Below are 20,398 nucleotides of genomic sequence, written 5' to 3'. Positions count from 1 at the left end.
TTTGAAAACCAGCATTCCTACTACTAACAGGTGAGTTTAATCTGATGCCCATTTCTATGTATGAATGAGTGATTTATAGTGTTACGAGCTTTATCATTCATTTAGTGATATTAAATATATCAGTGATACTATTCATATTTTATTCTAACTGTTTATCACTTTAGCAATTCACCTAGTAGGAATTGAAATATTTCAAATAAATATCAGAACTTTACACATTGTACATAGCATCTTGCTGTACAAATTACCAATTTTGTTGCTGTTTCGTTTTACATGACGTGTCACAATGCCTACTGGAATGGTACATATGGACGAGAGCTGGTCTTCACAAATGTTTCTTTTCTCATCTCTTATCATTAAAAAGACAATTGAGTGTACGTATACAAAGTAACTACAAAGAAAACACACCCATTCCCCTTAGTTCCATATTAACCTACTTCACCAAAGCAGTTCAGTCAGTAAGTGGGCCATTCATTCACTGGCATGTTATCATGGCATCTAGCTGTCCAGCAAAGGTATTGTTTGTTTACACATTGTGACACAGCGGGGCAAGTACTGGATTACTGCAGGTGACTGACCCAAAGCAGTTGGCCGAATAAAGCCCCAGACAAAAGCAGGATATATATTTCTCTTGCCATGACAGACACTTCAAAGTAGGTTATCTACAAAAAGTAATGGGCATATGACAAAAAAAAATAATAACTTCCTCTGCTTTTTATATTCCAATGACAGAAGTAAAATCATATTGTTTGAAACTCTTTACGATGAATTTACTATGCTCTTAACATTCAAGCAATGACTACCACTACTACAACTACTTCTGGTAAATACAATATTTATAAAAAATCATATAATGGCAACAAAGATGGTAACAATGATCACAATAACAATATACTGTGACAATTATCATTATCACAATGATTACAATGATATAAACATAATCATAACAATATTGATTACGTATTGATGATTTGTCTCATGTTTTGTTTTGTTTTTGCTTTTTGCATTTTGCAGCAAGTTGCACATTGAAGACCACCATATCAAAAAGCAAGTGAAGAGTTTGTTTGCAAAAACCGATAAGTCCATTTTTGAAGATTTTGAAGTACGGTCTCTGTCATAAAGTACAAAATAATACCTTTTAAATGATATATTGGTCACTACATATAAAGGTATATCTTTGAAGTTATGGTCAAAGGAAACAAAAATTTTCTTATTATTCTCTTTATTTTTCTTGACCTTTAATCGCAAATATCTCCATTCGACAAATATGGACTTATCGGTTTTTGCAAACAAACGCTTCAAGTACTTACTCTGTTGAGGAGTGCTGCATTAGTTGATATGGCGATGGATGTCTGCTGGTAGGCCAGATCTGCCTTGACGTCGATCTGGCGGACTTCTCCACTCAAGGCATTCATAGTTTCATTCAGTTGCATGAGCTGTGGTCAAAGAGAATGCAAAAAAGTCTTACTATATCACAGACAACGAAGATAGTGGAGAGAATGAAGATATACTGATAATGACGATGCAATTACTACTACTTATGCCGAATATTTGCTACAGGGTCCTGTTTCAGTTTCCGAAAACTGTGCTTTGGAGAGAATTTTCTTTTTTTTTTAACAGAAAGATTTTAAACAGAACATCTCTCCCTTTCTTGAGGAATTATCTTTATTGGTATGTTGCTTTTAATAATTGTTGTCTTGCACTGATGTCATAAACTGTTCAAATCTTCTCATCCCGCAATGGCAGCACTGAAACTTTAAAAATTCATAACCTTTGAATGGATTGTCTTTTTTTCCCCAAACTTCACTGATGTGTTCTACGACCATTGCTGCATTCACTCAATCCACACATACATATCTGGGTGGTCTCATCCTTTGAATTAGAATATTTCCTACCACTTCTGTAAGGGAAGTCAATGCATACACATAGCCTCAGAAATTTGTATGTCAAAGCCATACATCTACGCTCACCTTTAGCGAATTTTGTGCCACTCTTAGATCTACTGACGCATTTTCATTCCCTGGTGTGGTAATGGCTCTTTCTAATGTCACAATCTGTGGGGGAAAAAAATCATATGTAAAAAGATATTCATTTTCAAGTGATATTTATTTATTTCCATTGAAATAATAGCAAAGACAGTAATTTAATCTGATATCACTGTAGAATGCAAGAAAAATTCAACATCGGTCAAAATAAGCAAAAATAGTTCCATTAGTGCATAGTATTTTCAATGAACTGAACAAGATTAAGGATTGAGACACACATAATTCAGTAAACCAAAGCACAGGCATCAATGGTTAAGTACATCTGTACATGAAACCATATTGTACCATCTTACATGTAGTGTTCGATCCTCCAACATTGTAATGAGACAGAGAAAAATCTTGCAGCAAATGGATGATTAAATTTCAGTCATGAGTAATTTAATCATTGTACGCCTTTACTTCATCTTATTAATCAATTTACTGAACTACTGATTTCATAAGATAACAATTTATACATAATCAGAGATAAATCATTTATGAATGAAGGGAATTTGTTTCATGGAGAGAGTGTTGTTACAAGGACTTTCTTTTCTTTTCTTTTTCTTCTTTCTTTTATTTCATTTATTTATTTATTATATTTATTTATTTTTTTTTGCTGGTACTCTCCATTAATATGATCAAGTTTTTGCTGGTACTCTCCATTAATATGATCAAATTCATATACTCAATCTGTACTATCATGAACACCAAATGACAAGAAGGAACTAGCCTAGGATTTGACCTGTGTCTCCTACTGGTCACCAGGCAGTGGAACTACCACTGAGCGAAAGCTATAGTGCATGGCAGTGACACATGATGTTTGAACAAGCACAATGACACAGCTCTCTTGCATTCTCTCTGGGTCTTATTCATAATCAATTATCCTCCAGTAAAGACAAGTTATGAAGGCAAGAATGAAGGGAGTTTGTTCCTATTCACGGAGAGTAAGAGCAAAAGCAGAAAAACTCTGTAAAAGATCATTTACTTTATTTATACTTTAACTTTGAAACCCTACTGGAGTTATTAAACAGTTCAGGACTATATATTTCTTTTTCAGATGGCATTGGGTACAAATTCTCCAGGTCTAGGAAAATATAACCACATAAGTTCACTACTTTGAAGTCACTGCTCAAGTAGAAATGTTTATAGAAAGGCAGAAAGTTCTAGGCAGTGCAAACTTTTAGACATGAAATCATTTCTATTTCAGAGGTGGCTTATATGTTTACACAGTTTATGGTAGGGAGCATTTGCAGACTTGGGCAAAGGTCTTGTAAACAAAAAAAAAGGAACTCTTCTTAATTAAACAAGTACAGCGCAGCACAAACTTCAAAGTATGATCTATAAAATATGTATCTACATCCATGCAGGATAAATGCATAGAGCGTATTTCTTTACTTGATTAGATAAGATATATAACAGTATGGAAGTAGGCCTTATCATGCTGTAGAGTGCCTTTTTTTTATTAGTAAACAGTACAGTGACTCCTTAAATCATGACATCATTGCTGTTGAATAGAGGAAGTAAAGCGTACCATAGCCACCAAACAATAGCCCACGGAATGTGCCTAATAGTTACCCATCAGTCTTTCAGTTGGCAAGTGGTTTACGTCTGTACCAATATTCTTGATTGGTATTTTTGGTCCATTTCTCATACTTGGCAAATTGCCAACTGCAATTAGGCCTGCCCAGTAAAAATCCACTATCTTGTGGGCTGAACCCACGAGGGAACACTCATATAACTTGTCTTCTACACATGAAAAGAATAAAATACAATAATTTCACTACAATTTTGTACATACCAGGGAAGCTCCTGGGATATTTTATTCTTCATAAAATAACTAAGCATTCATTTTCAAACACTCTGCAGTATTCACATTTATAACTTTGATACTTCAGTGACGCTTTCATTTTTCAACAGATATGACACAAAAGAAATGCATATATTGCATTTTGTGTAGTGGGCTAGTCTAGTCTAGCTTAAACTGTTATCACATTTATGCACACACACGTACACACTGCAGTGGTATAACACATTACATAACATTACACAGTGGCTAGATATTTCCCACAAGACTACCATGCAGTGTCTTGAATGAAAGTCAGTGTCTGGCCAACCATAAAACCCAAATTACCACCAATTGGGCAACAGTCCAACAGTACACCACATCCATCACCTATTCACATTGTGTTTGAGCTATCTTATCATTAAATGACCACAAAATTTCCAAAAATTTGATAGCATTGACACTGTCTGGCTGGGTTATCATTAAAAAAAAAGTTGAGGCCTAATTACTAAGCAGAACCAGTAAAATCTGTGACAACATTTCTATGAGACTTAGAAGCACAGCATTGCTGGGTACGATGTGTGATTCCCAGCTCAAAGGTTTCTTTAATTCTGGAATCATAAAGGTGAGCCTGTCTCATGAGAGCGGGCAGAGAGTCGTGATTTTCTCGCGAAGCTGAAAATCTCATCAGCTATGCAAAGGGGCTGACCTTTTCCGTTAAAGTACTGATCAGCTCGGCCTGATCGGAGACCTGCCTCCTCAGTAGAGCCATCTCCTCCTCCATGGTGGTACTGTTTGGGGCGGGGGCTGTCAGACCTGCCGACAGACCTGCGATATGTTGGGAGAGGAGCATCAAGAGGTTATACACAATACTGTCAAATGTTATATTTTCCCAATTTGGAACTGACGGCCTTTTCCACGGCATAAAATTTTCATAAAGTGCCTCTGGCTTTTTATACATATAGTGTGGACAAGAACTTTCATGTGCATTTTAATTTCACAAATTTTTAGGCTCTTGTAAAATTGGCAACATTCACATTTAAATACACACAAACATTCCTCGTTTTACAATACCCGCAAGGTGGAGGGGAAAAAACAGTTAGAGAACAGCAGTAAGCTTTTCTTTCCACCGCATCATGGGAAGTCTTGCATGACATCTGAAGATGGGAAAATGTCTCCACAAAGTTCCCAATTTTCCAACATTTTCTTATTCGAGATGTATATCATAAGTCATATTCCAATCGTAAAAAAAAAATCTGTTAACTTTTGAACAAAGGTAAAAGCTTACTCTCCAGCCCTAACAAGCTTGTGAGACAGACAGAAGTATATTGTTTGTGTCAAGTCAAGACACGTGTGACAAATCAAAGTGTTTCCATTTAAATCATCTTTTCTTTATACAAAAGGCATTCAGTGTATTTACTCTAAGTTACAATAAAGAATTGCCATACATGGCTCTTCTAGAAGAGACAGAATTATCACAACAGAAATCTGACACTGACAGCACATGCATATCACATATCATTCTTTACAGAAAAGGTCACAAGAAAATAAGAATTTCTCATTCCCAAGCAGACACAAAGATTTATAGTACGGCATTACAAGAAGAAAGAGTCAGAATTCATGGAGCATTTTTCTTGTCAAACGTAGAGGAGAGGGAACAAAAATATTTGTCAGATGAAATGATGAAAAGTTCCAGTGCAACCAAAGTGGACCAAAATCTTTAGTACATATACCAGTAAGCTTCTTTTCTTGCAATATCTGCATAAAAAGAAATTTCACATTTTTCCATTGCAGGAAATATTTGGCTCTGTGTATATCATAAATAAATAAGTTTTATAAAAAAAAATGATAAGAATTAATGATACTAGATATCACATAATAAACCTACCTAGTAGTACACATTAAATATTCTTAATGTGTTGGTGTATAGACAAATTAAAGGTCATTTTCCAGCAAACATGTGACGTGCAAGGAACATTATCGTAATATTTGATGTGCAAATGATGTTAGGGTGAATGTAAATAATTCATGAGGTGCTGTGGGTGATAGAAGCACTCTCTGATCTGAAAATTGCCTTTAACTTTATAACCATATCCCCACCCACCATATGTCCTGAAAGCAGTCTTACTAGAATGAAGAATCATCTTGTTATATGACAGTTCCATCTAAACTGACTTCCTTTTCTGAAGTATAAGGAAATTAATTTGATAAAATCTGTGAGAAACTGGCAACAAGACAAGTATCCATAAGTGGTATAAAACCATTCTGAGGGTTTTTTTTGGGGGGGCAGCAATGAAGATATTGATTCTACCACACAGAGTATTCCTTTTCAGTCTTGATTTTTATGGCTGTATTGGCAAATAATGCCTGCACATCATACCATCAGGAACATGTGAGGGTAATAAAGAGAGGGAGTTTCATGGATTTACAGCCAACTGCACATAACTACAGCTTGATCAAAGTACGACACAATTTCAAAATTGTTGACATGACGAGATCAAAGGGCACGTAGCACAGATAGGAACAGCATGCTCAACAATATGCCTTCTGTACTTCAATCTGCTTTCCTTTTTCTTTCTTCCTCCACACACACAATTAAGCACAGCCATGCACCAGGACTGAAAAGCAGAGCTTGAGTAAAGATGCCCATGTTGCTGCAAGCGTTTGGGGTCACCACTACTATGACAAGGGTGTGGATGGCCCAACACTACAATGCGCACTCACTCTAGCAGGATGTTTGCTTTCTTGCTACGTAACAAAAGAGTTGCAGAGCTTCTGTTCCGATCAAGCAATATGCCACACACACAGACACACTGCTATCAAATGACAAAGATAAGTCAAGTATCAAAGGCTCTTTGCTTAAGAAATTTCTAAAGAAAATATTAGAATGAAACTGAACCATACTAACATTCTGGGCAGAAAAAAAGTGTCATTGACATATTGAATGACTTGTGCCAAGTGATTGTCATTAACCCGTTGAGGATGAACTGATTTTGCTACAACACGCATTTCGTACACCTGCCCGAGTATACTCAGGACTCACCTTCAACGGGTTAATATCTGATAAAAGTGAAAGTATTCAAAATACATCGCAAAAAAAGAAAGAAAAAAATCCCGTTTAGATTTGACACTCGCTGCAAGTGCAGTGAAAGTGAAAGAATGTTGTTTTGTGTTCTCGTTATAATAGTTTGGAAGCAGTTGACATCTTTATAAGGTTATGTGACACTGGATTCCAATATAATTCTTAAGGGACAATACATGGGTAATTCCACTCTCAAAGGCCAAAACCATTTGGCATTAATTGGACTTTCAGATAATAAAATGAAAGAATTGTACACCAGCACAAATTTTCACTTTAAAACTTTCACTTTCATGTACAATTGTAGGTCAGACAGGGTTTGCCAAGTACATGTTATTCTTATATCTCAGAAACCTACACAGCAAATATATTCGTAAATTCTTTAGGACTTAGAAACACATATATTGAGAGGAAAGACATATTTTGTTTTCTACCTCAGTACAATGATGTTACTGTCCAAGTAAAACAACCTTACCTACTACTTAAGTTCTATGAATGTGGGTAGTTAACTTTGCAACCCGTCTTTAAGTTCCATTTCTATGGCTGTGAATTTTTTCACTATATTCACAGCCATAGATTTTGAAAACTAAAGAGGCAATATTATACATCTGATAGTTGCTACTGTTTTATTCTTTAGAAGTCACATTGCACTGGAGTCCAAAACATTCTGTGCACATTCACCTGCGCACAGTTCTATTTGCCAACAAACTTTCGTACACTAAAACTCTTTTTAATGACAGTGTTGTGAAGCCATGATCGCTCACCTCTGGATGTTATTGTGCCTTGCATCAGAAGAACGAAGACCACCGCCAGGGCGACTACGAAGACCATGAGAAGGAATATGAAACATGGATGTTTCAGGATAGACCCTATGTGGCTGACTGGCCCTCGATGCTTCCTGATTTCATCCGTTGTCGTATAGGTATCTGCCCCCGTGCTATCTAACGTCTCCTCTCCACCTCTGTAGCTGTCGTACAATGGGTTCACCTTTTTCCTGCAAAGATATCTGATTATCATAAATTTCATATCAAATCATACAACATCAACATTTTGTGTTAAAGCAGGAGTCAGCCAAAACACAATTAAAGTGGAATGAAACCCTATTTATACATGTGGATTGAGTGAATGCAAAAATATCAGTAGAACACATCAGTGAAGTTTGAGGAAAATTGGACAATCCATCAAAAAGTTATGAATTTTAAAAGTTTTGATTCCGCCACTGCTGGATGAGAGGACTCCTACAATACATGATGTCACATATATGGAAAGCAATATACAGAAAATATTAAGAGAATTTCACAAAATTTCATTTTTTATGAAAAGAACACCTTCCCTGGACATGATAACTACTCCATTAAAGAGGTAAGTTAGGTGCTCTTTGATTATGCTAGAAAATGAAAAATGTTGAATTTTCTTCCTTCTGTTTTCCATACATGGCACTGTATCACAAAGTGTTGTAGTTTTCTCATCAAGCAATGGCTGCACCAGAACCGTAAAAATTGATAACTTGAATTGATTGTCCTATTTTCCTCAAACTTCACTGTTGTGTTCAACTGATATTGCTGTATTCCCTCAATTTACATTATGTTTCACTCTCCTTTAAGCTTTTAGGCCACTGAAAAAACAAACAAACAAACGCACATAGCTATATTGAGTCTGGTATAAATCCAAGGAAAGGATCAAATCATCCAAATTCAATTATGACAGCCACTGTCCAGGCATACACTTTCAATATTCTTGGCCAAAATCAGGAGCCCTACCATTAAGTGCATTCTATTGCAACCCCTCCTTGATTAATTTGCTCCATGGTAATTTGCTCCTTGCAAATTAACTCTCAATAAGCTCCTTCCTCATTACTGACCGTAAGACCACCACTATGGGTATAGGTCTTAGCAATAATACTAGCACCAGTCACAATTGTAATTCTGTCCACTGTCATCCTTGCCATTATAATCATCATTATGACAATACATCTTAAAGAAAAATATCATCGAAAGTCATTAGGACCTACTGTCTAAGCCCTGACATCAGTATCACTACCATCATCATCACTACCATCATCATTTGATGACATCAATTTCATCACCATCTTTATCATCATCATCACACCATATCATGAATGTCAAAACCTGTTGGAGGCATCTGGAGAAGTGGATATAAATAAAGCATGTTTGTGACATCGCAGGGAACACATACAGTGTGTAAAGCACCTATGTGAATCACCCAGCTCCTGGTAAGAATGAGTAAGACTGTACAACATTCATTTGATATCTTTTTTTTTCGGGGGGGGGGGGGGGGGGGGTTGGTTGGGAGGGAAAGGGGGACCTGGAGAATTTGTTCCGGTCAACACCTCCAACAAAATGATTCATCACACCATTCGAGGCGGGAGATGCAGATTGCGACCGAGAACCCAGATGACTCAAAACGCCGTCATGCGTTCGTCACCGCCACGTACGACTCTTGGCATCACATTCGCCCAATGAGGAGATCACTGGGGACACACACTCAATCAGGAGAATGGGTATCCCTCTGGGTACGGCCGGCGGATGGTACGTGGGCAGTGTGAAGTGAAGAGTGACCTTCAGCATGCTGTGCATGCATAAATACCTATCTTCATCATCATCCCACTCTGTAGTGCATCCCTGGATATTTGCGTATGATTGTGCATGAATGACCCTCAACAGTACAGCACCAAGATAAGGTAAAGACAATCAGGAAATGATTCGAGTCCTATATGGTATCTAGTTCTGGCACCTGTCCTCTGCTACATTTAATCCATGAGAAGTGAAAAACTGGAGCTAGAGGTTTCGAGATTTTCAGTATTTCACACACAGTTGTTATCAGTGAACTGACACACACATCAAATCAGTAACAATCATTTAAAAAAAATTAATTAATTGCATGGTTCTAATTGTCAAACTGCTGGATAGATGATAGTAAAATCAATAATATTTACAATAAAACTAATAGAAAATTGTGGGAAGTAATAGAAAATTTGCATGAAAACAGGCCAAAGAGAAAATGTAAAAAGAAAACACCTTTAAGTAATAATATGCAAAATTCACCATATTATAAATTATGAGTACAAAGGTTACACTTTGATTATTGACACTAAATGTATGCAGTACTTTGAACTCTAATACAATTTATGGACCATCATTGTTTTCATGGAGATAATGCAATTTTTCTCTCATTAAAAACAAAGTAAATATGTGAATGGATATCAATTGAAACAGGATGTTTTTCATACGATTTGGAATGAAAAGAAAGAAAAAAAAGGAAGCTTATCATCTTACACATGATACGTCATGCAACTGGTATTTGTATATCCTTTATCAATGAAAATTAATACCACAAGGACACAAATTTTGTTCTATAAATTGCATCAGAGTGTCACATCATCGTAGTAGGGTAATAAAAGAAGTTTGGCCTCAAAACACTAGTAAATAAACAATGAAAATAGACTCTGTGTGAGTGTGTGTGTGTGTGCCTTTGGGCCATGCACTGACCACAGGGAGGCAGGAAATCCTATCTGTACTGTATTCCTGTTACAATGGGTGATGTGATAGCATTATCATTGAGGCTTGAAGTTGGGCTCGGCATCCTACCTAACAAACAATTGTTCCCTATCAAACAGCCACATTGGTTCCCATTGCTTCTGCAGGTGATCGCCACTTCTTGCATGCCCTGAAAGTTTTTCAATGGCTACCTCAATTTCCCGCTAGCTGGCACTCAATCTTAGCAAGCCAAGTTCAAAGCAATTAGAGTGCACTCGTGGCCTTTATATCTAATTTGATTTCTACTCCCGTGGCCCTATAGAGCCCGGCTCATGGTGCGAATTTGTTCTGCATATGGCTGCTGACAAAATAGGGCTAAGTTTTTCCTGTCTCTTACCCCCTCCCCACCCTACACATAAGCATTCACACAGTAAAGGCATCCTGTAGTCTGCTCATGCATCTATTTGATGCTAGTTGTTGAGATGCCAACCAAAAGTACACTTGCAGTTATATGCTCTTTAGATGAATCATATAAACATACAATGTATACCAAACACTGTATACACATACGTGTATACACACAGGCAATGTTCAGAGTGTATACTGATAGATATGAATATATAAACGAATGAACTGTAGAAATGTATATATTTCAGACTATGACCATCTCCAGAAACTCTGTTGTCTTGGATTAAAAATAATGAAGAGCAATCTTTGTCAATTCCCATGCTCACCTTGATAATCGCATCAGCTTATTTGAGAGACCCATCCCTCTCCAACCAATGAACTGTATGCTTATAATATATTCTCGAGAACCCCTAGCTACAATTTCCCCTAATAATAAATACAGTGGTTAATGATGTACTTAATGAGTTATTCCAGCATAATGGCACAGTCTTGAATATCTCTCCCACTTAATCCATAGTAACAAACAAATTAATCCAGTACATCTGCTGTAAACAGATGTAGCATTTCAATTGATGGGACACAACATCCATGCTCCTCCTACACGTCTCAACTTTGTGCCAAAAAGACCCTGGTGGCAAAGTACTTTAATTTCGCTGAGTAAAGCATATTTGTGAATTTTTTTTTTTTTAAATGGCAATTGCGTGACAATAGCCACGGTCACTGCCACAAGATCCCAAAGTTTATGATTGCAATCTTTTGCCAATGTGACCGCAAATTTTCCAGCGAAACTTTCGTGAAACTTCCCACTCAATCTAGGGACATTTCCCGAACCCCCGCCAAAACTCTTGATCTCTGGGCAGTGTGAATGCTAGCAACTGAAACTTCATGAAGTTTGTGACGTGATCAGTTGACCTTCTGTTTGCAGGAGGTGCCTTCGAAGTGCGCAGTCATTGTGACGTTCAGGTGTGCATTGTTACATCACAATCACCAGCTGTCACACGGGGCACTCTTTCTTCTTCCTTGTGCACGTGCACAAAACCAAACTTCTTGATCCAAAGATCGAGAAGTTTGGTTGCCGGTGTGAACAGACAATAAAAGATCACTAAGACTTCACAATCTTTTGCCAGTGTGATGGCTGTTAGTGTCTATTACATGAAAGAATCAACAGATTTCATATCTTGTTGAATTTTTCTCACTTCTTTTTGTTTTTGTGTTTTTGGTAAGAAAAAAGAATACCAAGGTACAATTGTAGACATGATATCTGCTTTGTCCACATGATGACATGGCTCTATGGGTCTAAATGACTGATAACTTCTACAATTCAGGATTCATGAGTGGTTAAATTTGCAACTGCATGAGAACAACAAGAGTGCAATAAGGAAATAAGAGTGCTGTGTGCCCTATCAAGAAGCACGGCTATCGATTTCCCACCTTTGGGTGGAGAAAAGAGAATTTCCAGTCTCTGGTAGAAAAAAAAGGTAGAACAATTTACACCATGGTTTTTCTCTTTTTTTTCCCCCAAGCAGACCAATTTCACAACACTGTACAACCAGAAAAATTTGTGGCATGAAATTGTTACAAATTGGAGCAAAAGGCCTTTTTTTCCAGAAAACTTTTATGAACTGCTGAGCAAGAAAAAATTATGAGTATACAAAGTGTACGTGGAGATTGTTAATAATACAAAAACTTTTGTGTGCAATTTACTTCTGGGAATCATTGGTCCTCATTTTGCGAAAGTTTTGTGCACGCAGCAATTTCTGGTTTCACAATTAGTGCTGCTAGTATATTTTCTTTTACAGAGGCAGTGGTAACCTTCACCATTTTGAGGCACATAATCACATGGGCCCTATGTATAAAGAGGAGGAAACCGATGTGCTCACAGGGGAAGGAAACATCCTGAGGTCTGCACTTGGGTTTGACATCCGACTGCTTGACGTTTAGCTGATCAAACTTACTGTGGGAGTTTCTCATTTGTTTCCAACCAGAAAATATATAAGCTTTGTTTCTCACAACAATGTGTAACATATAATGCATTTATATTTGCAAATGTAACATATTGGAAGTGGTACAGCCTTCTGTCACTTCCATTGCAATACCTAGGTACTTCAATGAAATCATTATCATTCTTACGAGTAGAAGTGGTATTACAGTATGCAACAGAAGTAGTAGTAATGGTTGTTGTCTTGGTAGTAGTCAAAACTATAGGCAGAAGTAACTAGCAGTATCCTAGCCCTAATATCATTGTCTTTACTATTACTATCATTAATTGTTACTGCACAGATACTGACCATTTCCTGTTAGCATGTCTGGTTGGATTCACTTGAAGTCTTTATATCCACATACCAATGAAAACAATTTACACTACTTCACTCAGTTTCAATATTTACTAGTCTTCAAAAAGCTAATCCTTAACTCTGAGCAATATGTAATTTAAGGAAACAAAATGATTTCTTAACAGACTTAGAATTGCAGGTACACTAATAGACTGATGCTGAAATACAACCTACACTTTAGTCATAACACACCTCCTGGATGGAAGGTGAGTGGGTCAGATGGTTCTTCAGAATACAACAACAGCAACATGATAATATTATGATGTGCCTGCATTGTTATCACCACTTCAAAGAACAACCTGTCTGGTACTGGTGCCAAGTTTTCCAGAAACCAACAAATATCATGGCTACACAATTTCATCACATGCCTGTTTGGCACAAAAGACAATTCACAAGATGATTTCCTTCCCCAGACAATTAATGTTGATATACAATTGTAGTTGTCAGTCAGTAAAGGAAACAGAATCCCATATTCACATGATACCCGGAAGAGGTACCCTGAAGAAAAAAAGAAGCCAAAACTGTAAAACCAGAAATGTTAATGTGCATTTTAATTTCCGGAATTTGTGAGAGCCAAGATTTGTGAAATCAAAATGCACGCAAAAGTTCTTGTCTACACTATACAGGCCTATCACTGCTTGTATTTCAGAAATAAATTAGTGCAAAAAAAGTGTTGTATGTATCCTTTTTACTTAAATGCTACTTTGTCTCATTTTATAAAGCTGTGCTCTTTGAAGAAGGGCTATTGTATGAAATGAAATATAGGCAGAAAGAAAAATAAAAACAAGTAATAATTAAAAGTGATAATAATAATAGACAGCAGAACTCATTATTATTACAGAACTAATAGCCTCTATACACAGTGATATATTGCCTGGGGGAGACAAACTCTTTCTGAAAGATGACCCCTGTAGGTGAGCTTTGCACATACACTAGTCCACAAGTTTGTAGTGGCCACAGATGACAGGTAACCACTATTAACAGGTGACCACTATTGGCAGGTTGTTTAGACAGGTTTGGCTTCATATCTTGGGCAGTTGTACAGTTTTCTTTTTTTTTTAATTACACATATTTTTTTTTTTCAGTGTAGGCCTACTGTTAACTATTTTTCATAGCATTAAATTTTTCGTGAATTGGAATGGACGGTCTTCTTCACAGCATGAAATTTTCGTGAATTGTCACTGGTACTCAATGCATAGAATGACCATGCATAAGTTTGTACATAGTAGGTCCCACAGGAGATGTGTGTGTGTGATGTGTGTATCACAAATATTGCATGATAAAATCAAATTGATCACTAATCTGTCTACAGCGGCTAGGCATATAAAGGTCATTAGTTGTGTTTCCTTAGATACAGTAGTTATTAGGCCTACCTGTTAAATGCGGATTTTATTGTGCTTGTTTTATTTGTGAGTTTAGGATTTTTTTCTTCTCTCTTTTGTTTGGTTTTGGGTGTGTGTGTGTGTATTTTACCACAAGAGCAAATCTTAACCCCTCAAAATTTACATATTTCTCCTTGGATAAAGTCAATTCACTACCAGGTACTAACTGATAGAAGGTAAAATGACAAATAGGTGATGAACAGTGGATAGCTTTATCCATAAATCAGTAAACTTGACCATGCTTGGGCCACCACTTCTAATAGGGACATCACATGCACTTGCTGTATTAACAGTGAGAATACTGCCAAACCCACCACTGGTATACCCATATAAGGCATTTTGCACCAGAGACACACACACATTCCTCAGTGTGTATTTCAAGGACTCCGTGTGGATGGCAGCTGTACTCTTCCATGGGTGAGAAAACATGGAATGGTACCATCAGGTGATGAGTATCATGCCTTACTGTATGTCAACAAACCATTCATATACACAGAAATAGGTTTCTGTCAGATTTATACCTGTAGATTCATTCAATGCAGAAATCAAAGTGTGACATGTCTCTATCTTTTTTTCCTCAAGTACAAGCTCTGGGGGGTGTTTCATCAATTTAGTCAGCGCTGACAAGTTGTCAGTCTCTGACAATTTCAGCAACATCCTTGGTTTTGATTGGCTGAGATGCTCTGGTCACTGACTGTTACTATGGTTATTGTCAGAGACTGACAACTTGTCAGCGCTGACTACCTTGATGAAACACCCCCAAGATCCGTCAGCAGCTTTGCAGCAGAGTTCTTGCAATCCACATTCACAAATATTTTCTCCTGGGGTTTGAACCTCATTGATTCATAAAATATGTCTTTCCTGTTCGTTTGTTTTTTTGACAAGCATCAAGCATCATGTAAAACTTTCTTAGGATGCACCTTATCACCACACAAGTAAGACAAGATACAAATTTGTAGACATGATTGATACAAGTAACCAATCAGAACACAGACAACGCCAAAGTTTTGAAACTCCGTAATTAGCAGTACACATGGATCTTACCTTGGTTTCTTTTCCACCGAGTCGGTCAGTGGGGCCAGTGAATTTGTCGTACTGGACTGAGAGAACAGGATGGCCTGGTCAGCCTCCGTGTGGGACTGTGGAAGACTGGACGGGGACCCATACTCAAATTCCTTGTTTAGCTTCTTGGAGAGCTCCGCCTGATTGACTTCCTCGTAGAAATGTTGGCCACCATGTCCGTGGCCGTGTCCGTGGCCGTGCCCGTGGCCGTGCCCGTGGCCATTCTCGTGAGCTGGTCTGGTCCCATAGGGTGGTGGATTCTTATAATTTGGGCTGACTGTGAAAGGAAATGTGGTAGGAAAAGAAAAAAAATGACTTGCCTTTCTACTACGGTCCACAAAGTTTCATTACCATACATCAGTGTACCTAGTTTTGTGGGTTTTTTCTCGGAGAACCTCATACGAAACTGTCTCATCAGCCTAGTTTAATGACATGCACTTTAGTAGGCCCTACTTAGAATTCAGTTTGCATGCATCATTCATTGCTATGTTGGGCCAGCTTCAGACAAAACTTCTGGTAGTCAAAATAACTTTTGTTTCAAGTTGCTGCATTAGGAGGTAGTAATCTCACAGCCTAAAATCACAACATACAATAAAAGGTGCAAATTTGGCATAGAGGATACATCCTAATGTGTGAACTACATTTTTGTACTACCATACTCAATCATCATCACTTGGACCTCTGCCACACCTAAAACAAAATGCAACACAAATTGAAGATCATACATACACAATAATAACAGTTTATCATGGATATATGTTGAACATGTATAGACAGGGTTGATGAGATTTTATGCCATCAACATTCTACCTAAACAAACACAACACAATGGTTTGCAAAAATGTGATCCACAAGTGTCATGTTTTATAAACCCTGCGGGGATAGACATTTTAATGATATCTGCTGTCATAATATGACTGGGGGAAAAAACAGTTTTACCCCTTGTGTATCTGAGAGGTCTCATAATAAATACAAGAACAAACTCCAAGTCATTATTAAATGCTAACTACTGAAGTTCAGCAAATTTTGATTTCAGTGCAGGAAATATTTCAGGAAGCCAAGGCAACTGTACAAGCATGTTGTATACAGAACAATACAATCTTGTGAAATCAGTGCCACTTGACCCAAATTGTTCGTACCACATCTTCCTTGAGAAAAGGATCAAAGGAATTCAATATCTTCAGAGTACCACATGTATGTACTAGGTAAATAAAAGGGAAAATTCTCCCTGGATCAATGTCCTAAACATGATGCCAGTATTTACATTTCTTAACCGATATTTCCTCTTAATACTGATTCTTGAACTGGCACAAGAAAAAGTGAATAGGTGCATTAAAGGACAAGTTCAGCTTCATTAACATAAGGATTGAGAGAATGTCACCATATTAGTAGAACACTTCATTGAAAGTTTGAGGAAAATTCGACAATCCGTTCAAAAGTTATGAATTTTTGAAGTTTTTGTGCAGTCACCGCTGGATGAGAAGACTACTGCAGTGTCTGATGTCACATGTGTACAACAATATAAGGAAAATATAAAAAGAGAATTTCACAAAATTTCATCTTTTGAAAAAAGTACACATTTCCTTGACTCATTACTGACATATCCATGGGTAATATTATTCCCATTGCCTTTAGAAAGAGGCAAGTCAAATGCTCTAACTCTTTTATTATGCGAAAAAAAAGTGAAAATATGTTGAATTTTCTTTACATTTTCTTTTAACATTGATACTGTTGTACTCACATGACATCACGAGCCTTAGTAGTCTCCTCATCCAGCGGTTTCAACACAAAAGCGTTAAAAATTCATAACTTTTGCATCGATTGTCCAATTTTCCTCAAACTTTCACTGATGTGTTCTACTAATATTGCTGCGTTCTCTCAATCCTTATGTTAATGAAGGTGAACTTTTCCTTTGACAAAGGGTTGTTTTCCTATCATGCTTCCCTGTCACCATGGATCTACATGTACTACAATTGTACTGTAGGTCCATGGTGTGACTCACCCCTGGTTCCTGACAAATCAATCATGCACAACATACATTCATTTCCGAACCATTTACAATGTAAGCCTTGTCACAGGTCTGTAAAATTGATACAGGTGAACCACGAAGGCGCAACGCAAAGTCCCTTGTTCGTGAAACTGCACATGATGACATCTTCTTAGTATTTTAGTATTTGAATCACCTTCAACTTCCCTTAGGCAATATGGTATTCTTAAAACAGGTAAATTCTATATATGCCTGTGAAATAGAAGTTTGGATACATGCTCACTATAAAACATTTAATAACTAGATTTGGTTTCAAGTTATCACAATATGTTCTGCGAGAGTGTTGTTGACTTTAGGCAGTTGTTTGGATTTGCTGATCAAATGTCATTCTCTGTCATTTTACAAAACTGCAGAAATCTTTGTTCAACAAACATCTGCACAAAAGAGGAACCTGAGATTTATCCACAACAATGCATAAGAAAAAAAACAACAACAAACAAACAAACAAACAAAACAAAACACATGGAGGTGCAATATTCTTCTGCCATACTTTGCTTTGTCTTATTAAGCTTTTCCAGATCAGCAAAGAATTTGTTTGAAAACCTTTTTTGGACACATTTCATGAAGAGGAAGTCTTGTTTGTTTGTTTGTTTGTTTGTTTGTTTGTTTTCCATCTAAAGTGGACCTGAATTACAATTCAATCAAAATAAATAATTCTCAAATCAAGTTTCCTTGGCCTACCATGCTCCAAAGTCATTTTTCAAATGAGTTCTGCTCAATTCTTAGTGCACATTAGTCATTTGTAGGTCTGATCAATATGGCCTCTCCAGCATTACATTGATGTACTGAGATGGTGGAACTCGCGTTCAGCTTGTACTCATGCCCACAATGGTTCACCAATACAGCTTGAGATTGAGTTGGGTGTTTGATAAAGCCATTATACAGTTTTTGACACGCTGTTGTTTGGAACATTGTCTGCCAATACTTGTCCATGACTGAGTAGACTCGGTTGTCTGTCTGAACATGCCAATATTCTTGAGCTAAAATGCATTTCAGAAATATACAAATGTAATTTCCAATATGTTCTTTCATAAGAGCACACTCCCACTAAGTCTATTCTTAATATGTGATAACTTTTCCAATCCCATTTTGCTGCTTTACACTGATGGTTCTCAGGGGGGGAAAAGGAGAAGAATGTACAGTAGCCTGTCTGACTAGAGCTTCTCTATAGATCCCATTACTGCTAATGGGTATCCTCATTGTTTGTTTCCTCCCTCTGGCTGTTGTAAAAAATAAATCCAGAAAGATATTAATCTAAATGTGTTTGCATACACCAGATGAAAGCCCATAAACCAAAGTTGAACAAACCACAACTGGTATTTATTTGAAGTACCATCAATGTTTATTGCATTACTGCAGTGTCAGCAAACAGCTTAAATGCAATGTATAAAGCTGTTTGTTTTTTTCAATAAATTTGCACGGATTGTTTATACACCCAACATCTTCACAGAAAATATCATGCATGAAACATTTTTTACTCCATGGATTTAAAAGTCAGGGACTGGATTTTGACCTAAGACACCTGACCTATGTATACCACAGACAGACATGTATGTAACATGACCTGTCAAAACATCTTGAAAGAAGCACCAACACATTTGGGTGCATTTACAACCCCCTCCTTTAAGTTTACATTCATACCTTAGAAATATGGAATTATGGCACTCCACATGAGAAACAGAAAAAATGGAGTTGGCAATCAAATTGATAATGAAACTATGAATGTGGAAAATAATGACAGAAGCAATAGAACTGTAAAAGTATGATAAACAAACAAATTATATCATGATGCAAAAGCTTCGTTATAATTTTTGCTTGCACTCGGTCTAATTTCCATCTGGAATTGATCTATGACAATTTTCCCCATGATCTCTGTTTGTGTAACTTAAAAATAAGACAGCACAAAGAATTTGATGAGTGCAACAAGAAAGAGGGGGCAATATCTCAGTAATTTGTTTTCAAAATGTTACAGTCCTTGACATTGTTAGTTTGACCATTTATACACTGTTTGTACAATGGGGCTGCATACATCAAGCAAACTGCTCTTTTCCAAGGAATACAAACAGTTAGGCTTACTTTAAATGATAAAGGCTATATTGACCAAGACGCCTGTGGTTAAACCAATACAACGTACATTGCACCCACTGAAGAGCAGATAATCTGGTGTAAATGTACAGCCATCCTTTGCACGGACTATTAACTGGTTTTAGATACCTTCTTTTATCTCATAGAATAGATCTTTGTGTAGGCGGGGTGCTTTAAGAAGGTCTGGTATTTTGTCTACTAAGGTATACAATAGCACTCTATTGGCGCCCAAGATGACACCAATGGCCTTCCACATTTTAGATGGGTTTACAATTATTCACCTGCATCAGCATCACATTCTGTTATGCTAGAGCTGAATACACTGTATATCTAAGCTCAGTGAATTCTTCATGATATAAAAAAAAGAAGTCCCCTTTTGTCACTACGTGAGCAGTATTTGAGACAGGAGAAGATATTCTTTTGTTTTTGTTTTGTTTTGTTTTGTTTTGTTTTGTTTGTTTTTTACTGGCACAGCATAATACTTACGGGTGCTGTTCGTTTTTCTGAAGGTTCGCTATTCCGAAGGTTCGTTAATCTGAAACATACAAATTCCCTATACATAGAGGTTTGTTAATCCGAAAATGAAAAAGGGTTCGTTAATCCGAACATTTGTGGCGTTATTCCAAAGGTTCATTATTCCGAAGATTTGTTAATCCGAAAATGAAATTCACAATAACGAACCTTCGGAATAACGAATC

At 37.0% G+C, this 20,398-nt stretch overlaps 1 protein-coding gene across 1 annotated transcript in view; it reads right to left on the bottom strand.

Moving 5' to 3' along the window:
- The window catches only part of LOC140240190 (uncharacterized), a 30,194-nt gene that overhangs the window by 8,125 nt on the left and 1,671 nt on the right, over positions 1–20,398 (bottom strand). The window contains exons 2-6 of the mRNA XM_072320015.1: positions 15,551–15,845; positions 7,651–7,880; positions 4,517–4,635; positions 1,971–2,054; positions 1,311–1,436 (exon numbers count right to left, since the gene is read on the bottom strand). Of these exons, the coding sequence (XP_072176116.1) occupies positions 1,311–1,436; positions 1,971–2,054; positions 4,517–4,635; positions 7,651–7,880; positions 15,551–15,845 (854 nt within the window). The remainder of the gene's footprint in view (positions 1–1,310; positions 1,437–1,970; positions 2,055–4,516; positions 4,636–7,650; positions 7,881–15,550; positions 15,846–20,398) is intronic.

The sequence above is a fragment of the Diadema setosum genome, chromosome 1 (assembly GCF_964275005.1).
Source record: "Diadema setosum chromosome 1, eeDiaSeto1, whole genome shotgun sequence".
In the NCBI taxonomy this organism is placed as follows: Eukaryota; Metazoa; Echinodermata; class Echinoidea; order Diadematoida; family Diadematidae; genus Diadema; species Diadema setosum.
The sequence above is the reverse complement of the archived record's forward strand: the minus strand, read 5'-3'. Positions and strand labels throughout refer to the sequence as shown.